The sequence below is a fragment of the Pseudomyrmex gracilis genome, unplaced genomic scaffold (assembly GCF_002006095.1).
Source record: "Pseudomyrmex gracilis isolate BER0280 unplaced genomic scaffold, ASM200609v1 scaffold_30, whole genome shotgun sequence".
Taxonomy (NCBI): Eukaryota; Metazoa; Arthropoda; class Insecta; order Hymenoptera; family Formicidae; genus Pseudomyrmex; species Pseudomyrmex gracilis.
This window is the reverse complement of record NW_018020614.1, coordinates 902,808-924,939: the sequence shown is the minus strand read 5'-3', so window position 1 is coordinate 924,939 and position 22,132 is coordinate 902,808. Positions and strand designations below refer to the sequence as shown.

Below are 22,132 nucleotides of genomic sequence, written 5' to 3'. Positions count from 1 at the left end.
GCGCTAAAAAGAAATTTATCTTCGTGTTTTGTTTTATTTTTTTTTTTTCAAGATCTCTCTTCTTCTGGACACCTACTTATTTGTTGTTCGTTCACGCGATGGTTGGTTTCAAAGAAACAATAAGTATTTGCACATGTGCGTGGTTACGCCATCGCAAGCGTTCGGCATCGGATATCGACGAGACGCGCATTACGATGCGTTGATGCGCGCGGTTGTTAACGTCGTTATAAAGAATGTCGCCGTGTCTGCGTTTCTCCGTTTCCGCCTTTTCCGTGCGGGGAGGAAAAAAAATCGCCGCTTTGGATAGATCGAGACGCGACTACATCTCGAATAATAACGTCGAGCGAAAGGAAACGCGTTACGAGACGACCGGAAGCGGCTTCCGCGTGTTTGTTGATAATAAACGATCACAGAGACGACCGATTGTCAAAAGGTCGTGGGCGATCGATCGTAGTTGCGTGTTCGGAAGGCGAGAGGAAAATTCAGAGTCACAAAGAACTGTGTGAAAAAATAAAGTCAAAAAAAATAAACATTAAAAATAAACAATGTTTGGCAATTTGTCCGAATGTCGTTTCAATAACGTTTTAATCGACAAAAAAAACACACACACAACAAAGTCTCCAAATAGACACAAAGAAGACTATCGTTGAGGCTAATATCGTTCGTTTTAAAATGACAATTCTGGGATAGTCTGCGTGCGTGTCTGTCTCTTGTTCGCGAATAGAATAAATTTGCTTCGCCTTTTAAACCCGCAGCTTTGCATTCGAATCGAGTCGTGCAACAATGCACCTTCCTTAAGTATTCCTCTCGTAAGACCTTCGAACGTCGTCGTTGCGATTTCCTTCGGGCGAGCGTTTCCGAAGTAGATTTCGGCCCGCGATCGGGACGGCGGAGAGACGAGCGCAATTCCGAAGAGCGTGTCGCATAACGAAGAAAAAGACGCGCGCGTGCGTCTCATTCGCTGCAAAGTCTCTCTTTCTCTCTCTCTCTCTCTCTTTCTTTTTCCTCCTTGCTCTTTCTTTTTCCTTCTCTCATGAGACGGCTCCGAAAATTTAAATTACCGAGTCATGAGAGAGGGATAAAAAGTTTGCACGAGAGGCGGTCCTTCAGAGCAAAAAGCGCTCATGAAAGAGGCGTTCCACTCTCTTCCTTCTCCTTGAAGATCCTCGCGCGACCCTTGACGGAGTTCGATCACCTGAGCGCACGTAGCGCAGATTCGCAAAAGGAAGAAGACGGAGAGAGCGCTGCTCTCCGCAAGAGTCTCACGATCGGGAAATTGTCCTTTTTAAGCGGGCACGGACATTCGAAACGGAATGGTCGGCAGGTGTTATTAAGAAAATTGAGTTTCTCTTGGGTGACTGCCGATAATTCTATTGTAAACGCGTATAATTCACAGGATGTGTGTGTGTGTAATGTTAATAATGAGAGATCGGGCCGGAAGATTTTTATTTCATGCTTCGCAAACGGACGACTCGTGTGTTATTTTCAAAATTAATTACAATATCTCTCGTTTAGTTTACCACTTTAATTACTTGCGTAATTTAAACGTCGAGGAGTTTATTTCTGACAAACACACGCGTACACACATCTGGAAAAAAAATGTCGATATTTTTTCGATCAATCATCAAGTCATATCGCGTCCCCTGAAAAGGCAAGTCTTGGCGAATCATTTGCAAAATTGGACCGTCCTCGCTGCTGATCCTCTTCCCTTCTTGCTCCCCTCTGTGTCCATCTCTCTCTCCATCCTTCTTCGGGATAACAACGCGGGGGTCTCGAATCCGGGTCCGAAGGAGCCGCGACTTTGGGCAGCTCTTGCTCTCTTCGGACACCTGCGAGGATCCGGTAGATAAAAAAGGTGGGCCGAAGGAACGAGCGCGACGAGCAGGGGAGTCAGGGGGCGGGAGAGAAAAAGGAAGGATACGCTCAGAGGGAAAAAAGGAGGCGAAAAAAATGCATCCCGCGCGGATGGGGTAGACCGGTTCGTCTGGTCCTTGATTTGAAGCCAGTAGAGTATCCCTCTTCTTTTTACTCCATTTTTACGCCTGTCCGCTCCCTTACCTCTTGCCGTCGCGAGAAGACCCCTCTTCGCCATCGCGATCGTTTTCGCTCCGCTTTTAAGGGCGTTGCCTGCGCTACCGTGCGCTGGTGGTTGCGCGACGCGCTTCTCTCTCTTTCTTTCTCTCTTTCTCTCTCTCTCTCTCTCTCTCTCTCTCATGGAATTTATATTTACCCTCGCGACACACACGAGCTTTCCTCTAATTGGCTCAGCAAACCCCTTCGTTCGCACCGTTGAAGATCGCCGAGCAACGAGTAAAGGGGTTATTTGCGTAGCTCACAGAAAAAAATAGACCAACCCTTTGTGTGAAATGGACTTTTTTCAAGTCTGATTGGACTCGTTAAAAAAAAAAAAAAATACGGCGATACAAACATAGACGTAGACAATATATTTCGTGGAACATTTATTTGTCATTGCAAAAGTGACGCATTTAATTATCCGCAATTAAAGCGCGCGGTCTAATTGCCTCTCGACTCTTGTAACAACAATGACTCGTTTTCCTCGAATTTTCGTAAACAAAAAAAGTGACGCAATTGCGTCAACCACAAACGGTGTCTTTAAGAAAGTGTCAAGTGACGAGAGACACGAGATTCGAGACGATTTCGCACGCGAAACTTGAACGTTTCATCGTTGTCGTTCTGCAATTATCGCGAGCTTTTCGTACAATTATAATTTGTCTGCAACGTAGAAAGAAGCTGCTTAATTACCGCGCACCGATTTCGTCCCGCGCGTTTCGAATAATTATGCGCGCCGTCGCGCGCTGCAAAACGACTGCGCGCACACGCGATGATATGTGCAGCAACTTTTATGACAAAGGAAGACGAGCATGTTAAAAGTTTTATTATCGTTTCGTGCAGGCATTCGATACGCGCGCATCGCGGTATTCGCGGCCGTCATCAAACGTTTTAATGATACACGTTAAAAACTGATACTTAATTAATACAAATGAGTCATTATGTCTCTTTTTAACGAGCAAATTCTCTCAACGTGCGCAAGACTCGCTGCGTAATGAGATGCGATTTCATATTTGACTCGTTCCGTGTTTATTTACGTGCTCTCTTGAAATGTTTAATTTAATTAGAAGATAATTAATGAAGCAGCAACAACAACGTAAGTATTTTCAAATCGATATTGTTTGCTTTATTTTCCAGTTTTGAGAAAAATTACGCTGTAATAATTAAATACTTAGTCTAAGAAATTTTCTGTAGTGACGTGTGTCACAAGTTCTGGATATTTTCACGCTCAAAAGCTAAAACAAATAATATCGATCGTCACTATTTGACTAATTGACGCGTCCGGGGATTTTTTCTACCACTGCGGTTTCCCACATTCAAAACTTCTCTTGTTTTGCGCGCGCGGATTTTCCCGGAATATAGTAAAAAAAAAAAAAAAAAACCGGTTGCTCGGGAAAGCGAGAGTGTTCCCGCGGTGCGTTGCGCAGTTGAAAATTAAGCTTGAACGCGAACCCCGAGGCTGACGTACGCGCGATCATTACACTCGGCGAACTTACTCGTGCAATTATTCATAAAAAATATTTTGCGCCGCGGAGCACGAGTTACCACAGATTTAAAACCCGACTCGTATACATATATATATATATATATATAATCCCTCGTGATTACAGCAGCGATAATCCCGCGCGCGTTTGCTCCGATCCGTCGCAAATCCACGTAATGAGAGAATCGAACAAAAAACTTCCGAGACGTTCTCTTGCGCGGTGTCGGGACACCATTCGGTCTTTGTTGCACGCATTTACACAGTTATTACAATGTTCATGTGACTTCCGCATACACTTTTCGCGCAATTCTTCATCGCCGACGAGCGGTTGCGCGGACGTGCCGATCAAGAGGTACGCGAAATTTATGCGATCGAGATTTTCATGGAACTCAATATCTCAAGAACGACTCAACAGATCTCAATTTCAGTTTTAGTCTCAATCACTTCAGAACAAAACATTAAAAAAAAAAAATTTGCGGTTTTTTGTTTGTGCTTCTGATTTGGACAAGAGCGACGATAAAGTTTCGAAGTGTGAAATTCACGTTTTCAGAAACATCATTATTGTCGTCGTGCGACCAAAATGTATGCATGTTCGTATGCTTGCTAACAGATGGCATACAGATGGCATACATGTGTCTTTAAAAACGTGACTAAAATAAAGTCACGTGACTTAGTCACGTGACCAAAGTAAAGTCACGTGATTTTAATCACGTGTTGTTTTTCCACTTTTCTCTGTGTCACGTGACACTTTGCTTTAGTTACGTTATACGAGACGCACGAGATTCATTCATGAAACCTTGCGACACGCCGCGCTGCGTTACACGCTCGATCACATAAAGGCGTTCCCGAACGAGTGCTTCGTATAGGTGCGTTTGTTCGTGACGGTGACCGAGCAGCTCACAGAGTTGTGGTGGTGCGTTGCACTCGTATGCTATAGCGAGCGCGTTAGCGCACCATAGAGCGACCGTCTGTCCGCGCGACGACGACGACGACGACGACGACGGCGATAGACGCGCAAGTAGGACAGCACTTTCCCTGAGCAGATTGCGTTCGGCTCGTTCTTTGAGCGTAATGCTCGCGCCGATAAAGTTGCGAGTCCGCGCGTCTCGTAAAAAAAAACATTTCTATTTGTATTAAAAATAAATCTCTTAAACAGTCTTTTTTTCAAAGAGGAATTCTCTCGGTCTTGAGAATAAAAAGAAATGACTTTTTGATTCGATTCTTCAAGTAGCGCGCACGTCTTCTCGCTAACGTTGAGGAGTCGAGGAAGCGGCTGAAGATTTTTCGTTGTGAACGCGACTTCAGACTCGCGCGAGTGTGCAAACACACACGCGCGCACACGGGGCGAGAATGAGAGTTGCTTTAAAGCTCGAGCGGGTTCGACGTAATCGACTCCTCGTCGTGGGAAACGGCTGCTTTTCTTTCCGACTACTAAACCGACCGCGGAGCCATTTTTGTCGGTCTGAGCGCCCGATTAACCGTCTCGATCTCGGTAAAACGAATTGAGGAAAGGCGCGCTCTAATGCGAATTTAATCATGCTGTTCCCCGGATATATCGCAAAAATATATATATATATATATCTCACTCTTTACCGATTTACAATCTTAATATGCAATTTAAATATTTTATTTGATCCATGAAACTTGCGCAACAGCGCAAGTTGAAAATATCGTTCGGTGAGTGAGTGAGTGAGAGAGAGAGAGAAAGAGAGAGAGAGATTAAGACAAGAAATATCACGCTCGAAAGTAATAGATCAAGTGTTTCCTAATTTTTCTGGAGCTATCCGTGTCACGAGCACCGAGCCGGGAAACATTGACGAAACGATAGAATTGTCTTTGGTACGCGCGCCGCACTTTCGTTCGGTTTTGCAAGATGTTCACCGCGTTTTCTGCTCTGATTCTGTGGGGCGTTGCGATCCTTCGTTCTGTCGCTCGACAACACGCGAGAGTGTTCGACACATCCGACGCGTGTTAAAATCATCATCTGCGACGTATGTGAATTTCGATATAAAATAATTACATTTTATACAGTCGCGCGAATTCTACTTGAGATAACGAGGGAGATGAAAGATTGCTAATAAATCGGACGAATTTATTAGCAATTATTTTATTTATCACGCGCGTCCCGAGCGTCGTCGAACTCTCGCGTAAAAAAACGTTCGACGCGAGATTTTTTTCGTCGCTTTTCTCTCGATTAATCTCTCGCGTCTCTAAATTGGAACAAGCGATCGCGCAGATTAATGGCCGATTCGATACATATTTCCTCGGAGAAGACGTTCTCCCCTCTTTATCCCTTTTTCCCGCCCGAGTGACTCTACGTCACTCGGATTTCGATCGATAGACGCGCGCGACGTATCAGCGTGTACGATAGGGCGATACGAACGTTGGATACAATTAAGCGTGATCGATGATACGAACAAGCGGCTCCAGAAGTGCTTAACCGTTCGGCGAGACGGCCAATCCATTGTTGTTGTTTCGAGACAACCGTCTCGTCGATCGAATTAAGTTCGAGAAGCGCGGCGACATTGTCATTTTTTAGCGGGCGCAATCTCGTTTCGCTTCGAGAGATCGAAAAATAAATAACCTCTATTGGTATAATGAATCTTGGCCACGGAATCTGTTAATCATATCCCCCCCCCTCCTCTTCTCCACAAAACCGCAAGAAACACCTTACAAAATTAACGTTGCGATTTGCATTGAGGTTGATTATTGCAGCATTGATTTAAAATCTTTTATTTTTTTTTAATAGCTTACAATTAAGAGAGAGAGAGAGAGGGAGAGAAAGAGAAAGCGTCATTTATTAAGCGCTCCGGGATATCTCCTTAAGCGCAGCAACGTACTTTGTAAAGACATCAGCTTAACTAAAGAGCTAATAGCCATAAGTAACAGCATAAAAAAAGAAAAAGATTTACAAAACAAAAAAATATAAAATAAAATAGAAATAAAAAAAAAAGAAAAAAGCTAATAATACAATAAAGTTACATAATGAGAAAAACAAACAAGAAATCATACAAAAAGAGAGAGAGAGAGAACTATTTATCGCGCCATTTAGGACTTGCAATTGTTCTATAAAAGTTATATTTCTATAAAAGTTTTTTTTATACGCGTCTTTTACACGTCTCTCGCTCGCACAAATGATTAATTAACGCGCAATTGATCGAACCGTGTCTCGGATTCGTCGAATATGTAAAAGTGAACGGCAATGAAAACGCACACCGGCGGCGCGGCGACGGCGGCGGGCGGCGAACGAAAGGAGCGCAATACGAGTTTACGTTCATTCATGGCCTGTTGGCAGCACACGTGTCGACGAACAAAGCGGGATTATTTATAAAGCAAACGAGAAGTCGATCCCGTGTCGTTCTCTCTCGTAAACGAAGTTATTTTCGAAAGTGACTTCGGGGCCCCTTCGAAGAGCGAAGTATAAACCACGTGAAAGCCTGTACCTTGGGAAGAGACGTTCCGAGCTCGCTCGCGTCGATGTTGAAAATTTATTCCCACAATCGCGTAAGAAATGTCGACCGACGTCACGTGCAAGCGACCTCGATCGTTTATGGTTGCGCCAACACGTAAGTTTCTCGTGAATTTTTGCGACCAACTGTCGCGAGGTTTTAAAGAATCGATAAATTAACTTAATATCGCGAACGTGGCGCGTTTAGTTTAGGTAAATCGTCAATTGTGCTACTTAAGTTACGCTTCCCGTTTATTAAGTCTATAGTTCACGTGTTCGTTTTCACGCACTGACAGTGAATTTTGGAACGCAGCCTGTATTGAATAAACGTTTCAACTTGATGGCTACTTTATTTATTTTTTGTATTAAATATTTTTTTCGAGTTTTATATCGTCTACTTATTGAAGCGCAATAATTTAAATTCTCAAAATATTGTTACAACGCGCGGCGCGTTGTCTTGGTCATCACGAATCTCTGTCTGTAGGCCGTGGAAAGCGAGCGAAGCGATTATCGGTCACCGTGCGCGTCTCGAAAATTCCATGTCGGAAGGAAGTCACGTTCCTGGGAAGCGCGTACTCAGCCGGAAGGAAGTGCTCGACGCGAAAAGAGCCCGACTGAGGCGGCTCTTTCTTCGTCGCGAGGCAATCGAATGGGAAAAGTCGCTGCGCGTCCTGGGACACGATTTCATTCCCACGCAACCTTGACCTCCTCGCGTTTCTTTTGGGAGGCCCCCTCTTTTGCGACCTTGAGTTCAAGAGGAAAGGGGAGGATCACGGTATATATTAATTGATCCTCCCTCCTCCGGATATGTCTCCCGCACTTTCACCGCTTTCGATTTAATTCGGCGCCGTCTCTCCCGACGTGTGTCGCGCCAGGAAATGATCGTTAAAACGCTTCACGACCTAGAGACTCGAAAATCCTCGGCTGTTCACGTTCCGCGAGACGCTCGCCTCATGCTGATGCAAATCAGAATTAACAAGTGAATCTGACACTTTATAAAAAAAAAAAAAAAAAAAAAAATAAATAAACAGATATTGAAACAAGGCCGAACTCGATGCGTAGATTTATCGATATAAAAACTCAGTGTTATCGATGATAGAAGCGTTGCGACCTTTGAATCGGGTCTTCTTCGGTGTCATATACAAATATAAAAAAATATTATAAATTTATTAGTGGCGTGACATTGTATTTGTGTACGAAGAGAACTCAAGAGTCAAAGCTATTATTCAAGTTTTCCGTGAATAAATCTACGCACCAGCCTTGAAAAGTGTTTTAATAATATCCGTTTTTTTTTTTGTTTTTTTTAATAAATAAAAATTACTTTAGTGTTAAAATCATCGACAAGATAAAAATTGAAACAAATAAATCCAGTCGAAAAACGTGACGCGTTCATTACTTTGTGTGCTACCGTGTAATGATTTATTATTAGATCCACGTGATCTATGATCCACGTTATCCATGAGAACGAGAGATTTATTATCTATTGAAGGTACATAATACAGAAATACACATTACGCACGCATACATGTACGCTTGTTTCCTTATCGTGACATAAATAAAATATATATCGATATATATCTTACACGTTGACGATGATGAGTGAAAATAAAGTGTGATCCTTGCTCCGTTTTAGACTTTGGTAAAATACTTCGTGCCAAAAGGGGAGGGGGGGGGCAAAAGGGAGAAGAAGTTCACGTGAAACGGCAAAGGAAAAACGTCACACAACTTCCCCGGAGTCTACACTCGGAAGCAGCGATGTCTCAATATACTACGTGAAGTTGCGTCTATTTTTAACACTTCGGTTATTAGCGGGTCGAGACTGTCATCCCGTCCACCGCGACCAAAAAGCCGAGCTTTGAACCGAAGTTGCTTTTAGACAATAATAAAAGCGACAAATAGAGAAGTTAATTAATCGCGACGCAATCGAAGAAAGTTTGCACGGCAGTCAACGTGTTAATTGGTCAAGGACATTGAGATAATAATAATAATGATCTTTTAAATTTGCCTCCGAAAGAAAATTTAATTGTTCGAACGACAAGGAAATGTTGAAACTCGCAACTTTCGTACGTTGGAATGTTACTGCTTCCGATTGTACACCGACGAAAAATGAATAGCGTCGCAGTTTTTGTGTTCGGGAACTTAATCATCTCTCCCCTCTCTCCTGTGCGATTCATTTTTCGTGAACGCAGAGACGTAAGTATTTCTCTCATCTTCTCTGCTGCATTCCCTCGTCATCGCATTCCTATCGCAATCGTAGGTATTTTCCCGTCAATTCGTCACGGTGATTCCTGCGTCATGTCGAAAGCACACTTGTCGTCGAATTACGCTACGTACTTTCCTACTGGACGGCATATTACGGCACTGTGAGAGTCGTTCGCGGCACCTCTTTTCGCGTTTATCGGGCATTTTTTTTTTTTTCGCGTTAACATATCTCATCGATTGGTCTCACTTGAAAATAAATAAATCGCAGTAGAAGTGCGCACATAAATTAATCAAACGTTCTAATTCTAATTTAACTTTCAACAATTTTATTTTGAACAAATTTAATCTTTAATTAAAATTTTTAATTAATATTTAAATTTGAATAAAATAAATAATTGATAAAAAGTTTAAATTGTTACTCGTTTTTAATTTATATGCACACGTACACACAGAATTACAAGTTGTGCAGAAATCGCAATAAAAAACTGTCGGATGTGCGAACATCCGTTTTGACAAACTATCTCGTTACTTGATAAGGTGCTTCTAGCCTTGGTCCTTCGTTCACGACGAGAGTTACTTTCACACGTATAATTCTTCGAAGAAGCGAGAACTCTTTCCGAGATACGCGATAAAGCGTATCTCGTACGGATTCGTTTCACAATTGACGCGATGTTTTCGCGAGAATATTGCGCGTATATACTCTTGCAAGTATGCGCGCGTGCAAGAATGTCGTGTGAATTTTTTTCTCTCACGAATTGACGAATACAAAATTCTTCGAGAGGCAATTTTCATCAATTCGATCTTAATACAAACAAACGCACAGGCACTTATTCAATATTTCAGCGAAGAAGAAAGAGGAATTGGTACAATACTGGACCTAAATTATCGAGGAAAAATCACATTTTTCAATAGTTTTCAAAGATTCGATTATCAATCGATCAGCAACGCTGTTGCATTGTTACGTTTTAGATTGGAAATCAACAACATTTCCACCGTTAATTGCGATAATTCCAGTAATATTATCTCTCTGACACAATAGCGACTTCTTTTTTCATTTCTTGATTGACATTTTTCGATTAATCTTCAATGCCGTTTAATATTTTTCGCTTTATCGTGAAAAGAGCTTCTTCTATAAAGCGCGAAAGAAAAATAACTTGTCAAAGACTAAACGAAGTACCAAGACTTCCCGCAGCCAGAAGCACTTGTAAATAAATTCTATATCTCCAATTAGGATGTACGTAATTCATATGTAATTATAATTTTACATATGTAAATTATAATCATATAGATAATTCAGAAAAAAAAAACATTGTTTCGAAACACGTGATTAGAGAAAACTTCGCATTTCGAAAAATCCAAATTAATTAAATCACTTGAGTAATTAAACACACGACTTCGCACACGCGTGCATGCGTACTTTCGCCGAAACAGAAGACACACATTTACATTCGTCATATTTACGTATTATTTTCAAAATAAAAAAACAACGTTTAAAGATCAATCGTGGAGCTTTTTGTAAACGGAAAATAAGACCGACATTTTTTTTTTTTCTGTCACTCATTTGACTTTCTCGCACGATTGTCAAATGTCGAAACAAAAGAAAACCTTTTTTTTTTTATATAAAAATCAGACAGCACAATTTTCAGTGTATCAAGAAACAAAACGAAAAAGAAAAACAAAACGTCGTCGTTATGAGACGTCGTTGTTGAAACTTCCGAGTTCGGGATATTCCGGATAGCGAATGTGTCCGGAAGTCTTGAGAAAAAAAGTCACGCTGCTCCATGAGACAACTGTGTCAAAGAAATTGATCGACGGGACAACAAGCTAACTTTTGTGTTTTTTTTTAAGGCTGTGCAAAGAAAGAATCGGTGTATGTGCTATCGCATGTAATTCTGGGAGTAAGAAAGCGCACCCATTTGCTTGCGCACACATGCACACAAAACACGAGTGCAACGAGTTGCATTTTTACGTACGAAAACTTATTCGAACTCTGCGAACATCTGCGTTCTGTAGATAAAAAATAATTGTAAGAAAATCAAGGCGTGTCAAAAAGTTGATCGCACCTTTAAACAGGTGGAGTCATCTTTAAAGAACGAGAGCCGTTCGTAGTGTTCGTCGCGATTAAGTGTCAGATCATACGCAGCGAACGGTAGAATCCCGTTTGCCGGGATTTCATTTTTTTGTTTCCAGATTAACTCTGTTGCGCAGATTGCTTGATTGATCCAGATCTCGTTTGTACAGAAAATTGTTTTTTTTTTTACCCTGCAAACACAAAGGCAATAAAAGGATACTCACAAAAAAAAACAGAAACTACTATACTTGAGACAAATTTCGATAATGATACTAAAATGATGAAATGGCGTTGAAGATCGATTAAAAAATTATCAATGAAAAAAGAAATAAAAAAAGGCGTCGCTCTGTTATCAAAGATAATATCACCGGAATTGTCACAATTAATTAATAGTGGAAATATAGTTGATTTAATGTAAAACGCAACAATGTCAGAGTAATTAGTGGACACTAATAAAAAGTTCTTTGAAGAGTATTGAAAAATAACGATCCAAAATAATTTGTGTACACACACAAACACACACACACACAAGTGTGATACCAATTCCTCTCACTCCGACTCTGAAATATCGAATAAATGCCTGTGCATTTGATGAAAACAATAACAGAAAATTTTTATATTTAAGTTGATACGTGCAATACCGTTCTTTGTGCAACGTGTAGTCGAAATCAATGACAATCGTCTGGATCTGAAATTTTCTGTACAAACGAGATATATTTCTGGACAAAAACGGGATCTGTGCGACAATATTCGAACAAATGAAATCCTGGCAATCGGAGCCCGGTCGCAGCAAACGATCAATATTTTCGAGAAATTCGACACATTCGATTTGATTTTCTCGGGGATAGCAGCCGTGCGACGCTCGTCGCGATTTAATTAAGTAGATCGTGCGGTAAAACAACGCTTTTTCAGCGTTCAAGCGCAACGCGAAAAAACAATAGTCTTTTTCCTTCCTCAGCTCGATCTTGTGAAGTGCACTTGTGAGAATCCGTTCAATCAGGACAATTCGGATTTTTAATTCACTATCCACTGCAGAACGCTTGTATCGGCGCCGCCGGTCGACACCAGTCTGGAATCGTCTTGGAGAAATGAGACGTTCGTCACGTGGCTCGAGTGACCGCCGTAGGAATGATATAATGACTGCAATAAAAAAGTAAAAACACAGAACTGTAACTTCTCAACGTAAAACAGATGTTTGTTATATATATTATGACAGTTTTTTTTTTTTTTTAATAGTATTTGCTCCGGACAGAAAAAATACGTGGCATCGTCTCTGCCAGCTGAGACGATGCCAATAAATTTTTACGTTGAATTTTAACTTCCAATATGAACCCTCTCTCTTATCAAAATCTCTCGGTTTTTCTATTTTACCTCTTCTTTCCCACTTTTTAATATTGCGCTTAAAAGTTACCTTCGGCTGACACGCCGGATGAGAGAAGAGTTTGACCTTGCCGAAGTCGTCGCCGGTGGACAGGAGTTTGCCGTCGCCGCTTCGGGTGCAATTGTTCACGTCGGTCCCGTCCGCGCCCTCCGGCCAGATGCCTATCGTCTCGAACGATATCACGCAGGTGTGTGTCGCCCAGTCGACGTTTCTCAGCAGAGAGGCCTGCGGAATTTGACGACACACGCCGGGGTTCCCTGCGATTTTATAACAAAAAAAAAAAAATTAAATGTCGCGTATTACGCTCGACAAAAAAAAATTACTCGAAGTAACGTGTTGACTCACAGTAGAGCAGCTCGTAGTCTCCGCTGTTGCTGCGCAGGTACTGACCGTCCACAGACCAGTCCAGATGAGTTATGAAACTCGAATGTCCCTAAAATAAAAATAAAGTCCGTATATACACGCGCGCGCGTTATCGTGTATGTAAATAAAGTAGTTGCGAGCGTTCTTGCGTTTTTTTTTTGCTGCTAGCTTATGAAAAAAAGTACTAAATAATCAGTGTTGTATTGTACTCGTACAATTCTATTCGTCTATATCATATATTGCGGTACTATATATGCAAGCCAGTGTTCAACGTGCGTGCTGTAAAGTGCCAAATAAGTAGATACGGATTTAGTAGCTACGCAATTGTATGAAATGTAATATACGTTTCTAGGATCGTGAGAGAGAATAAAATTGGAGACACATCGTGTTGCGTTCTTGTAATAATTTGTTGTTTTTCTCATGAAATTCAAATACGTTTAAGATTTCAATTTCGCACGCAACGCGACGTCTCGTTTTACGGTTTTGGTTTTTTTTTTCTTTTTCGAGTGACCGAGAAACACAAGTCTTACTCCGTGCCTTCGAATCCGCTTTGGCTAGAAATGGAAAAGAATCGTATTTATGAGTATCGTCAGACTCTTTGCGTCGAATATTTGCGAGATTAACTTGCTGACAAAGCTAACACACTTCGTCGTATTTTTTATATGTCAATGGATTACGGAGAATGTTTTGTTGTATATTTACAAGTCTTCGATCGCTATCTGAACAATTGTACTTTGTAGCGAAAATGTTTTTAACGAGAAAATAATATTGTTTTAAACAATTAAACATGATGGATTGCGAATATGTAGATTTAAGGATGTTCTACTTTTGTTACACTGATAAGTAGAGGCACAAACAGATTTAAATCAATTGGCCTAAGAATTCCAGAAATGATGCTGAAAACGAAGTACGAATAATCTCGCACGACGGCTGTTAATTAATTTTTGTTACAAATACTTACCATGCATCTTCCAACTCGGCTATACTTGGTCGCATCATCGTTCACTTGATAAATATAAATATAATTATCTCTGGAGCCAAGTGCGAGCAAAGAACCGTCGGGAGAAAATTGAACCACCTAAAAAAAGACAGAGTTTTATTCCGTTGTAATTAAGTGAAAAATCACAGTTTTTAATAGAAATTAATATATCAAAACATTTTGTTTTTAAATATATGCAACAAATTATATACCTGAATAGGTTCGGAGCCATCGCTGTGATGCGTGTACAATTCTCGCGTCTCGCTATCAATCGCCAACCATTTCCCGGACACGCAACCGACGACTATGATACTGCCGTCCGGTGAAAACGCAATGCTCTGCGCTTGTTCCTGAAGAACAACGCGAGAGAAAATTGCACAAGTTAATTAATTTATTTTTTACTTATTTGAACTTTATTTTGTCAATTTCCCGAACGTGTTTATTTTCTTCCTTCCGGGAGAGATTTATAAACCACGTACCCCAATGTCTTTGCTCCAGACCACAGTGTGGCTCAGACTGTCCCACATCTGCAACAATCTGTCGTGTCCTGCGGTCGCGAATTGAGGCAAAGTTGGATGAGCCGCGAGTCCCCAAACTTCCTCGGCGTGGCCCAACATGGCCGGATTGAAACCCATCTCCATGTCGCCAACTAGAATGCAGTTTCTCGTGGTGCCGACCAACAGCTGACTGCCTCTTCCTTCCGACAGCGTTCTGATTCCTCCGAAATGATCTTCGATCTGTTGAAAATAAAACTCTCTTCACTTCTAACTTGACGTTAGCAATAATCTGAGTTGAAAAGTCGCGCGAATACATTTCTTCTTGGAAGATTTGATTTTTGTTCGACTTGCCTGAGCCTCGGATCCAGTTAGATTCAGCGACGAGTCGAAGTACACAATTCTGCCGTCTTTGCCGCCTCCGGTGATGATGTTGCCGTTCTTGAGAACGCATATGGAGAAAATCGAACCCTCGTGAAGATTTCTCACCACTCTCGCGATCGTGTTAGTGCCTAAAATTACAATATAAAACAATAAATACAAAAAAAAACATAAAAAAAAAAAAAAATTATAAAAGTAGAAGAAACTGGAAATTCGAATTATTTAATTAGATGATCGTACCTCGTGCCCAAACGATGACGGTGCCGTTGCTGTCGCCGGTGAGAACGTCGCCGTTTTGATTGAACGCGACGCAAGTGACGTACCTGGGCTTGTCTCTGCTCTCGAAGATGCCCATACGCTTGTACAACATGCCGCCGTTGTCCAGAGACCAGAAGGACACGTGTCCTTTCCCGCAGGAGACGATCTGGTTCCGTTCCAGCGGATGCCACTCGGCGCAAACCACCGTGTCGACGGAACACTGTAATCAGCGGAGTTTCATCGGCCGTTAAATGGCCCGTTTCCGGTGCAGGACGAGGCAGGATGTAAGTGTCGACGAATTCACGGTGTATGTGTGTCGCGAGAGAATTTTCCCGATCGCGTTATTACCTTTGTCTCGGTCACTTTGCTGCCGCGATCGCTCTTCTGCCAGTCCCAGATCGATATGTTGTGATCCGACGTCTCGTCGATCGCGCACAAATAATTCCCGCCGTCGGCCTTGGAAAACGACAGGCAGCAAATCGAGCCGTCGAATTCGCCGTTGCCGATCACGCTGAGAGTCGTCAGACTCACGGAATTCCATATACGGATGTGCGGCTGAAATCAAAACAGATTTCGCATTTAACGAAAGTTGTTCAGCTGCGTCTTTAATGCGAATATGTTACAAAAATTTTCAATTTTTTTTTTACCATAGCGTCTCGACGATCCGTTCCGCAAACTTGTCCCGTTGCGACAATCAATTTGTTGGGATGAATCGCTATGCTGCAACGAGAGAAAGAACGCGTCACGCGTTGCGATTGTTCCATAATTTTACAATTTTAAAAAACAAATTCAAAAGCAATTGGAATAGGAAAAGAATTTTGCGAAAATTGCGAAATATAATATTTCTCTCAATGAGTCGTCGATTCGGAGCCAGCGCGACATTTTTTTTTCTAACGGAAGAGTTTTCTCTTTTTTTCTGATAAATGAAATAAACAATAATAAAATTTTCGCGCGCGAAAATAAATTGCTATTCGGGAAATGCTGTGTGTTCAAAATGCAAAGTTTTCACTCACCACTTGACGTCGTCCGTGTGGCCCAGGTAATGCCTCTGGCTATGCTCCTCCATGTTGTACAGAACAACGACCGCCGCGACGAAGTACACTATCTCGCCGGTCGGCAGCAGGTGTAAATTACTACGGCAGTCCCGGCCCCGGTATCCGTAGACCCAGTCGAGCTTCAATTTGCTCTGAGGCGGTGTGCTAACCTTGTGAAGATCGTAGGACTCCAGCATGGGCGTCGGTACGTAGAGAAGAACCGGCCGGCCGCGCAGGTACATGCGGACGGTGCCTTCCTCTTCGTTGTACTGCATATCTCTGGTACTGCGAAAAGAAATAGCGCTCGCTCTACAGTTTGATGATTTTCACTTACCTCGGGACTGTATCACGTCCTCAGTCGCGTTAACTTATGTCCCAGAGGTGTGCTTATGTCACACATTTACTTTACTTATTTTTTTTTTTTCTTAACGGAAGATCGTATAAAATGTTTGTTAATTAATTGACACTTTAAATTATATTGCGAGATTTTCAATTGTAATAACATTTTTAATTTAAGTAAAAACTGCACTTACTGGTGGAAGAGTTTTTTGTGTTTCAAAGATCCAAAACAAAAATTCTACAATAGAAAGCTAGCTTCACATCGAGACACACACACTCGCGTGCTAATCAGATTCTTCCGCACGAAGAGATTGAAATTCTTCTCACGTGCGTCGTTGAAAATCGACAATGGGGAGCGGCTAGATTTTTTTTTTTTTTTTTTTGCGCTCCGTGCGAATTCCCACAGGTGAGTTTCGCGATCCGTCCGTTTCGCCGACTTCTGCTTGACGCACTTACTGATCGCGTTGCTCGCGCTACACTGACGAGAGAATTCGCGGACTTTCCGTGTCGATGAGGTCCGGTAAACGCGACGAGTGACTCACGCCGGCAAATGAGTTCGACTTTATTACTCCGCGAAGCGTATTGCGCGGCGCGCTCGGTTACGTCATTTTATATTCTTTTCTGTTTTTTAATACACGTAGGATTCTCTTAGAGTCGGATTTATTTATTTATATAAAAACTTCATGACCGTCAGCGATACTCGGTTCGTTTCGGAGCGCGTAATCTTTTCAAGGCGTCTTCTCTCATCGACGGTTGCGGACCTTCCGGTTGCTTTTCAACATCGTTTGTTTCGTTGTTTGAATTCGACTCGTCAACAATCAACACATCGAGTAGGGGAAAAGAAAAAAATTTGTCGTGCAGATATACAATTTCATGTTGTGAGGATTTTCAGCTGTTAAATATGAATATTCCACGAGTGTGTGTTTCAACAGAAATATATAAATTTTCGATTCCCACAGCGATGTCTACTTGTCTCAGGTGCTGATCAAGGACTCGTTTCGCGATATTGGGAACGAGGAGAGTCGCCTCGTAAAGTCGTGAAATTAATCGTCGAGTGATATTTTTAATTTTTTAATTGCGCCTATCTCTTGTGCGCAACAAAATGTATAATCTTAAGAAACAAATTTAATTTCGTTAATTTCGAAATTTATATTATCTCAACGACGACGTGTAATCTTGAATTTTTTAATTACTTTTTTTATTATTTTATTTTACTTAATTACTTTTTTTATTATTTTCTTTTTTTAATGTAATTTTTATAGCGCGAGAGAGAAGCGCCACTCGATAAACAGACGTCATGGAACGCGAATCGCAAAGCGAATCAATCTAAGACAAAACGGAGCGGAAAAGTAAAAAAATCCTGTTTCTCACAGTAAGACTCGGAGCTTTTCACGTTTATTATATCTAATTAAAATCGATTAATATTAATATTCGTAACGAGTGACTGAAAAAATAACGACGCGACGAACAAAATTTCATCAAGCAGAGGACAAGCGTCTTTCCCACGCCCCTAAACAAATCGATCTTGTTTGCGCATTTTCATGGCACATTTCATCGAATCGATAAATTCAAATGAAGCTCGTCTCGTGTTCGCCTCGCTTTATCACAACCGAGCGCACGTTTAGCGAGCACTTCCGAATGCATTTTTGACGTTGTTGTGACGCGGAAAGGCAACAGGTACGAAAAGGCGGACACAGAGAGCCACGTGGTTAACGGCTCATTTAACGTCCCGAGTGCGAAGCTCGCGATTGCGTTACCGAAGAAAGTGAATCGCGATTCCTGCTGTTGCACAACCGTGCGTGCTGCGATTTCCTGGTGCGCACGACGGTCACGGTGTCGCGAGCACGCCGGAAACGTCGGCAAAAAAAAAAAAAAAAAAAAGAGATATGAAAAATAAGCCGCCTTTGAAAGCGCCCACGCGATCGTGTATACAATATCAAAAACCGCATAAATAACACACAAGTACAAAAACTCGCGACCTCGCGTTTGCGGATAATTTTTATAAATTTTTTTGTTCACAAAACAGCAAGTAACAAACTTGGATATTTCTGAGATCAATCGAAGCGAGCGACAATTCGAATCTAATTGCGGCGCAAAAAATAATTCCTTGACATTTGAATTAAAAAAAAAAAAAAAAAAATGCAGCTTTCTCCCGCGCGCGCGCACACACGTCATCGCATCGGAGAAGGGGATGCGCGCCTGTTTGAGTTGAATTTTTGCCAAGTTGTTGTCGGCCGCGAGAACACGCTACGCGGCGCATCGGCATTTGCATGCTTCGCAGGTCGAAGGTCAAAAGTAACGCATATTACGATAATTAACGGCTCATGCCAGAGTGCGGTGATAATACGTGCCTGTGCTATACGTGAAAATACGCCGTGACGCACGGTAACTAACCCGTTTAACGGGCTTTTGTGCTGCAACCGCACGATAGAACAGATATGTATACGGAAAGCGTTGAAAATTAGCGTTGGTGCGAAAGCGAACTTGGCGCGATGAGTTGTGGAACTTTTGCAGATTACGGCGCTTTCGAGAGTTGCGAGATATTTATTTTAGCAACGAGGGAATAAACGCGCGCGAAAGGCGCCAAGTGCGGCGCGAGTTTTCGTTTAGCGAAACGCGACGTAATTTTTTGAACGAGAGTTTTTCAATTTGTTAGCAAAAAATATTAAAATGTTCTAGTCGAGGAACAACAATTTCTAAACTTTACTCCGAGAAAAATACACGAGCACTTTTTCTCAGAATTGCACAGTCGACGAGCCAATCAGACGAGCCAATCAGACGAGCCAATCGACGCTGTCTCGAAAAGAAATTTAATTATTATTTTAATATCCTCAACGTTCTTATATATATATAAAACTTTGCGAAATTATTTATTTACCTTCCAGACTCCGCGAAAACTTCCAGCTCGTTTGCTCGTTTTATAGCGGCGAACCGCGATTCACTTTCACGATCGGCGAGACGATCGGGATTTAACCGCCTCCGATCGCGTATCGCGCGCGCAGATCGTGTGACACGACAGATATATCACGGCGATAAGCCGCAGGAAATATTACACGTGCGTTTAACGTCCCGTTTTCAGCGGGTCTCTTTACCGCCGCGCTCACCTGCGGAGGGAAACGAAATTGCTTCCTGTAAAGGCTCGTGGGGCGCGCGCGCGCGCGCGCGCACACACGTGCAAACGCGCGGCGGGACGACGTGCGCACGTGCGATTTTGCGCGAACAAGTTCAGGTCTGAAGAGAGTGCCAGAAGAAAAAAGCCAGAAGAAGGATTAAAACACAAAGTTAATCTAATCTATGAATAAACTTTGCTTGCTTTTTATTTACCCGTGCTTGACGTTGTTCATCACCGGTGGCTTGAACAGGTTGAACAGCGACTTGGTGGACGCGGACAATCTATAACGAACGAAAATGCAAACGAAAACCATGCGGTGCGGAAACACAAAATAAAATTAGAACGGGAAAGAAAGGGAGGGCAGAAAAAAGATTAAATAAAAAAAAACAAAAAAAAAAAAAAATAGATCGAGCGAGATATCGGCGAGCGTTCTCGAGTTTCGACGCCGATTCGACGCGTTTCAAGCGTAATTTCAAAAAAGAATGAGGACAATTTCGTTTCTCTTGTCACTCGCCCGATTGAATCATTGACCAAAGGAACGCGAGAAATCGGCGAAGGAACGCGCGGCCGAAATCGCTCGAAATGGGAGGTAAGCGAAGAAATTGGCGCGGTGAGAAAACACTCATGTGTTTACGTGTCTGTACGTGGTGTATGTGGCGCGTGTGTGTAAAAAATGTGAACAAAAATCAACAACAAGTGGCAGGCAAAAAAAACGAGTGCGGTTTTTTACTGTTTTTGTCATTAGCACTGACCTGGTTCCGACGAGCTGGGAATTACTTCCCTGGTTCTGCGGGGAGTGTGTAAAATCGCCGGTGGACGACCATCGCTTCGCTCGTCGCAGACTGCTTTGGGGCGGCCCGTTCGATCTCGCGGTGGGCGATCTAGAGACATCGAACGTAATATCTCGTGACACAGGTGCGCCATGCGCGCGCCGATCCACGCGTATACGATCATCGCGCAACATCGCAAATAATCACGCTAGCAACACAACATCGAAGAAAAAAAAAGAGATAGACACATATATGTATATATATATGTACATATATCGCTACTAATTAACAGCGAGCGTTCTCATTAGCGTGGCTCTAAATACGAACAACATACGTGCGCATGATACAGGGTTACTTGTTGTTGTACGATTGTTATATGCAACACACACACAAAATTAATAATATGCGAACAAACGAGCAACAACAAATCGTTAGAGTGGAATTTGCAACATCGGCGATGCGCGAGAAATCGCCGCTTGAAATTCGGAATTTCTCTCGTCCGCTCGCTCTCTCTCTCTTTCTCTCTCTCTGTCTCTTCCTTTCCCAGTCACGACGTGGTGCGAAATGTACAACAATTTATCCTAAGGATCGGTGAAACGTGATTCGCGCTGAGCGCGCAATTATTAATTTGCTGCTCACCTGGCGACAGGTAGCGGAGTTGCCCTGGGGCTTGGCGATGGCACCGGAGAAACGCTACTACTACTAGGACTATCCGAATGCAGAGAGCCCGTTGACTGATAATGGACGGATCTCCTAAGGAATGCAAACTAATGTAAATAAACGAAGTAAATGCGAACTCGTTAAGAAAATTCCTAGAAATAGAAAAAAGCCGCAAAGAAAAATAACAGCATATATATATATATATATATTAGTATTAATTAGATATTTAGTATTAATTAGATGTAATATATATTACGCTATATATATATATGCGCTAATTGAATATTTATACTCGATGTAAGTTCTTTGCATTTTTGTTATGACGAGACGCAAAATTCTTGGGAGGAGTCAGGTTTTAAATGGACTCTCACCTCTGTGGGAGTTGAGAGGGATGAATGTAGCTGACAGGACGTCTCGGACTGGCCGTCGCGTCGCGCACGTCCTGCGACGATCCCGAGGACGAGGAGTTTCTGAGACCTCCGGTCTGGCGCAGTCTCAAGTCCTTCTGTGGCACTGAGTTTTGACTACCTGAAAGCACAAAGTTTTTCCGAACATTGAAAAACAAACAAACAAACAAAACAACTTTGTTTCCGCGTCATAGTTTTTTCGTTACTTTCGCTCGTACAATTCAATGATCTCGACTAAAAAAGTCGTCTCGAGCATCGCGGCGCGCATATATTTCGCAAATATATCCTCGGATCGAACTTGAATTGCGAATATCGCGCAAATGAACACGCGGATATAAGTCAAACGACGTGCGATCAGTTTCAATAGGGATGCGAGTTAACGGTGTGTGTACACGTGATATTCGTTCCGTGTATTTGAGCGCGTCTTCCGCGTGCATTACAGTCTTCTCGCGTCCATCATCAATCGCGCATCAAGCGCTACGAGCGCTGTCGACGCGATAATTTATGCACGTCAGCGATTCTCGTTTCATTTCCTGCAGATCATCCCGTCGTCGTCGTCATCGTCGGAGGGATCGGAGATATTCGCGCGATGCTTCGCCCGACCGCGAGAATGCAAAAGCGGGGAAATAATTAAAAAAACGTATTCGCCCGGGTCTTGATTGCGCGAGAGAATTAATGAA

General features: G+C 42.3%; 1 protein-coding gene across 6 annotated transcripts in view; it reads right to left on the bottom strand.

Moving 5' to 3' along the window:
- Positions 1-8,416: 8,416 nt before the first annotated feature.
- LOC109852497 (echinoderm microtubule-associated protein-like 2) overlaps positions 8,417-22,132 on the bottom strand; it is a 37,734-nt gene continuing 24,018 nt past the window's right edge. For 4 of the 6 annotated variants that reach the window (XM_020423698.1, XM_020423695.1, XM_020423696.1 and 1 more), the window contains 15 exons: positions 21,417-21,573; positions 21,025-21,138; positions 20,368-20,496; positions 19,828-19,896; positions 16,144-16,449; positions 15,778-15,850; positions 15,479-15,685; positions 15,113-15,350; positions 14,846-15,003; positions 14,477-14,734; positions 14,210-14,347; positions 13,980-14,096; positions 13,001-13,088; positions 12,686-12,912; positions 8,417-12,414 (listed from right to left, as the gene is read on the bottom strand). In XM_020423698.1, coding sequence (XP_020279287.1) covers positions 12,289-12,414; positions 12,686-12,912; positions 13,001-13,088; positions 13,980-14,096; positions 14,210-14,347; positions 14,477-14,734; positions 14,846-15,003; positions 15,113-15,350; positions 15,479-15,685; positions 15,778-15,850; positions 16,144-16,449; positions 19,828-19,896; positions 20,368-20,496; positions 21,025-21,138; positions 21,417-21,573 — 2,405 coding nt within the window. In that variant the 3' untranslated portion in view covers positions 8,417-12,288. The remainder of the gene's footprint in view (positions 12,415-12,685; positions 12,913-13,000; positions 13,089-13,979; positions 14,097-14,209; positions 14,348-14,476; positions 14,735-14,845; positions 15,004-15,112; positions 15,351-15,478; positions 15,686-15,777; positions 15,851-16,143; positions 16,450-19,827; positions 19,897-20,367; positions 20,497-21,024; positions 21,139-21,416; positions 21,574-22,132) is intronic. The other 2 variants (XM_020423699.1, XM_020423700.1) reach the window with 2 other exon arrangements.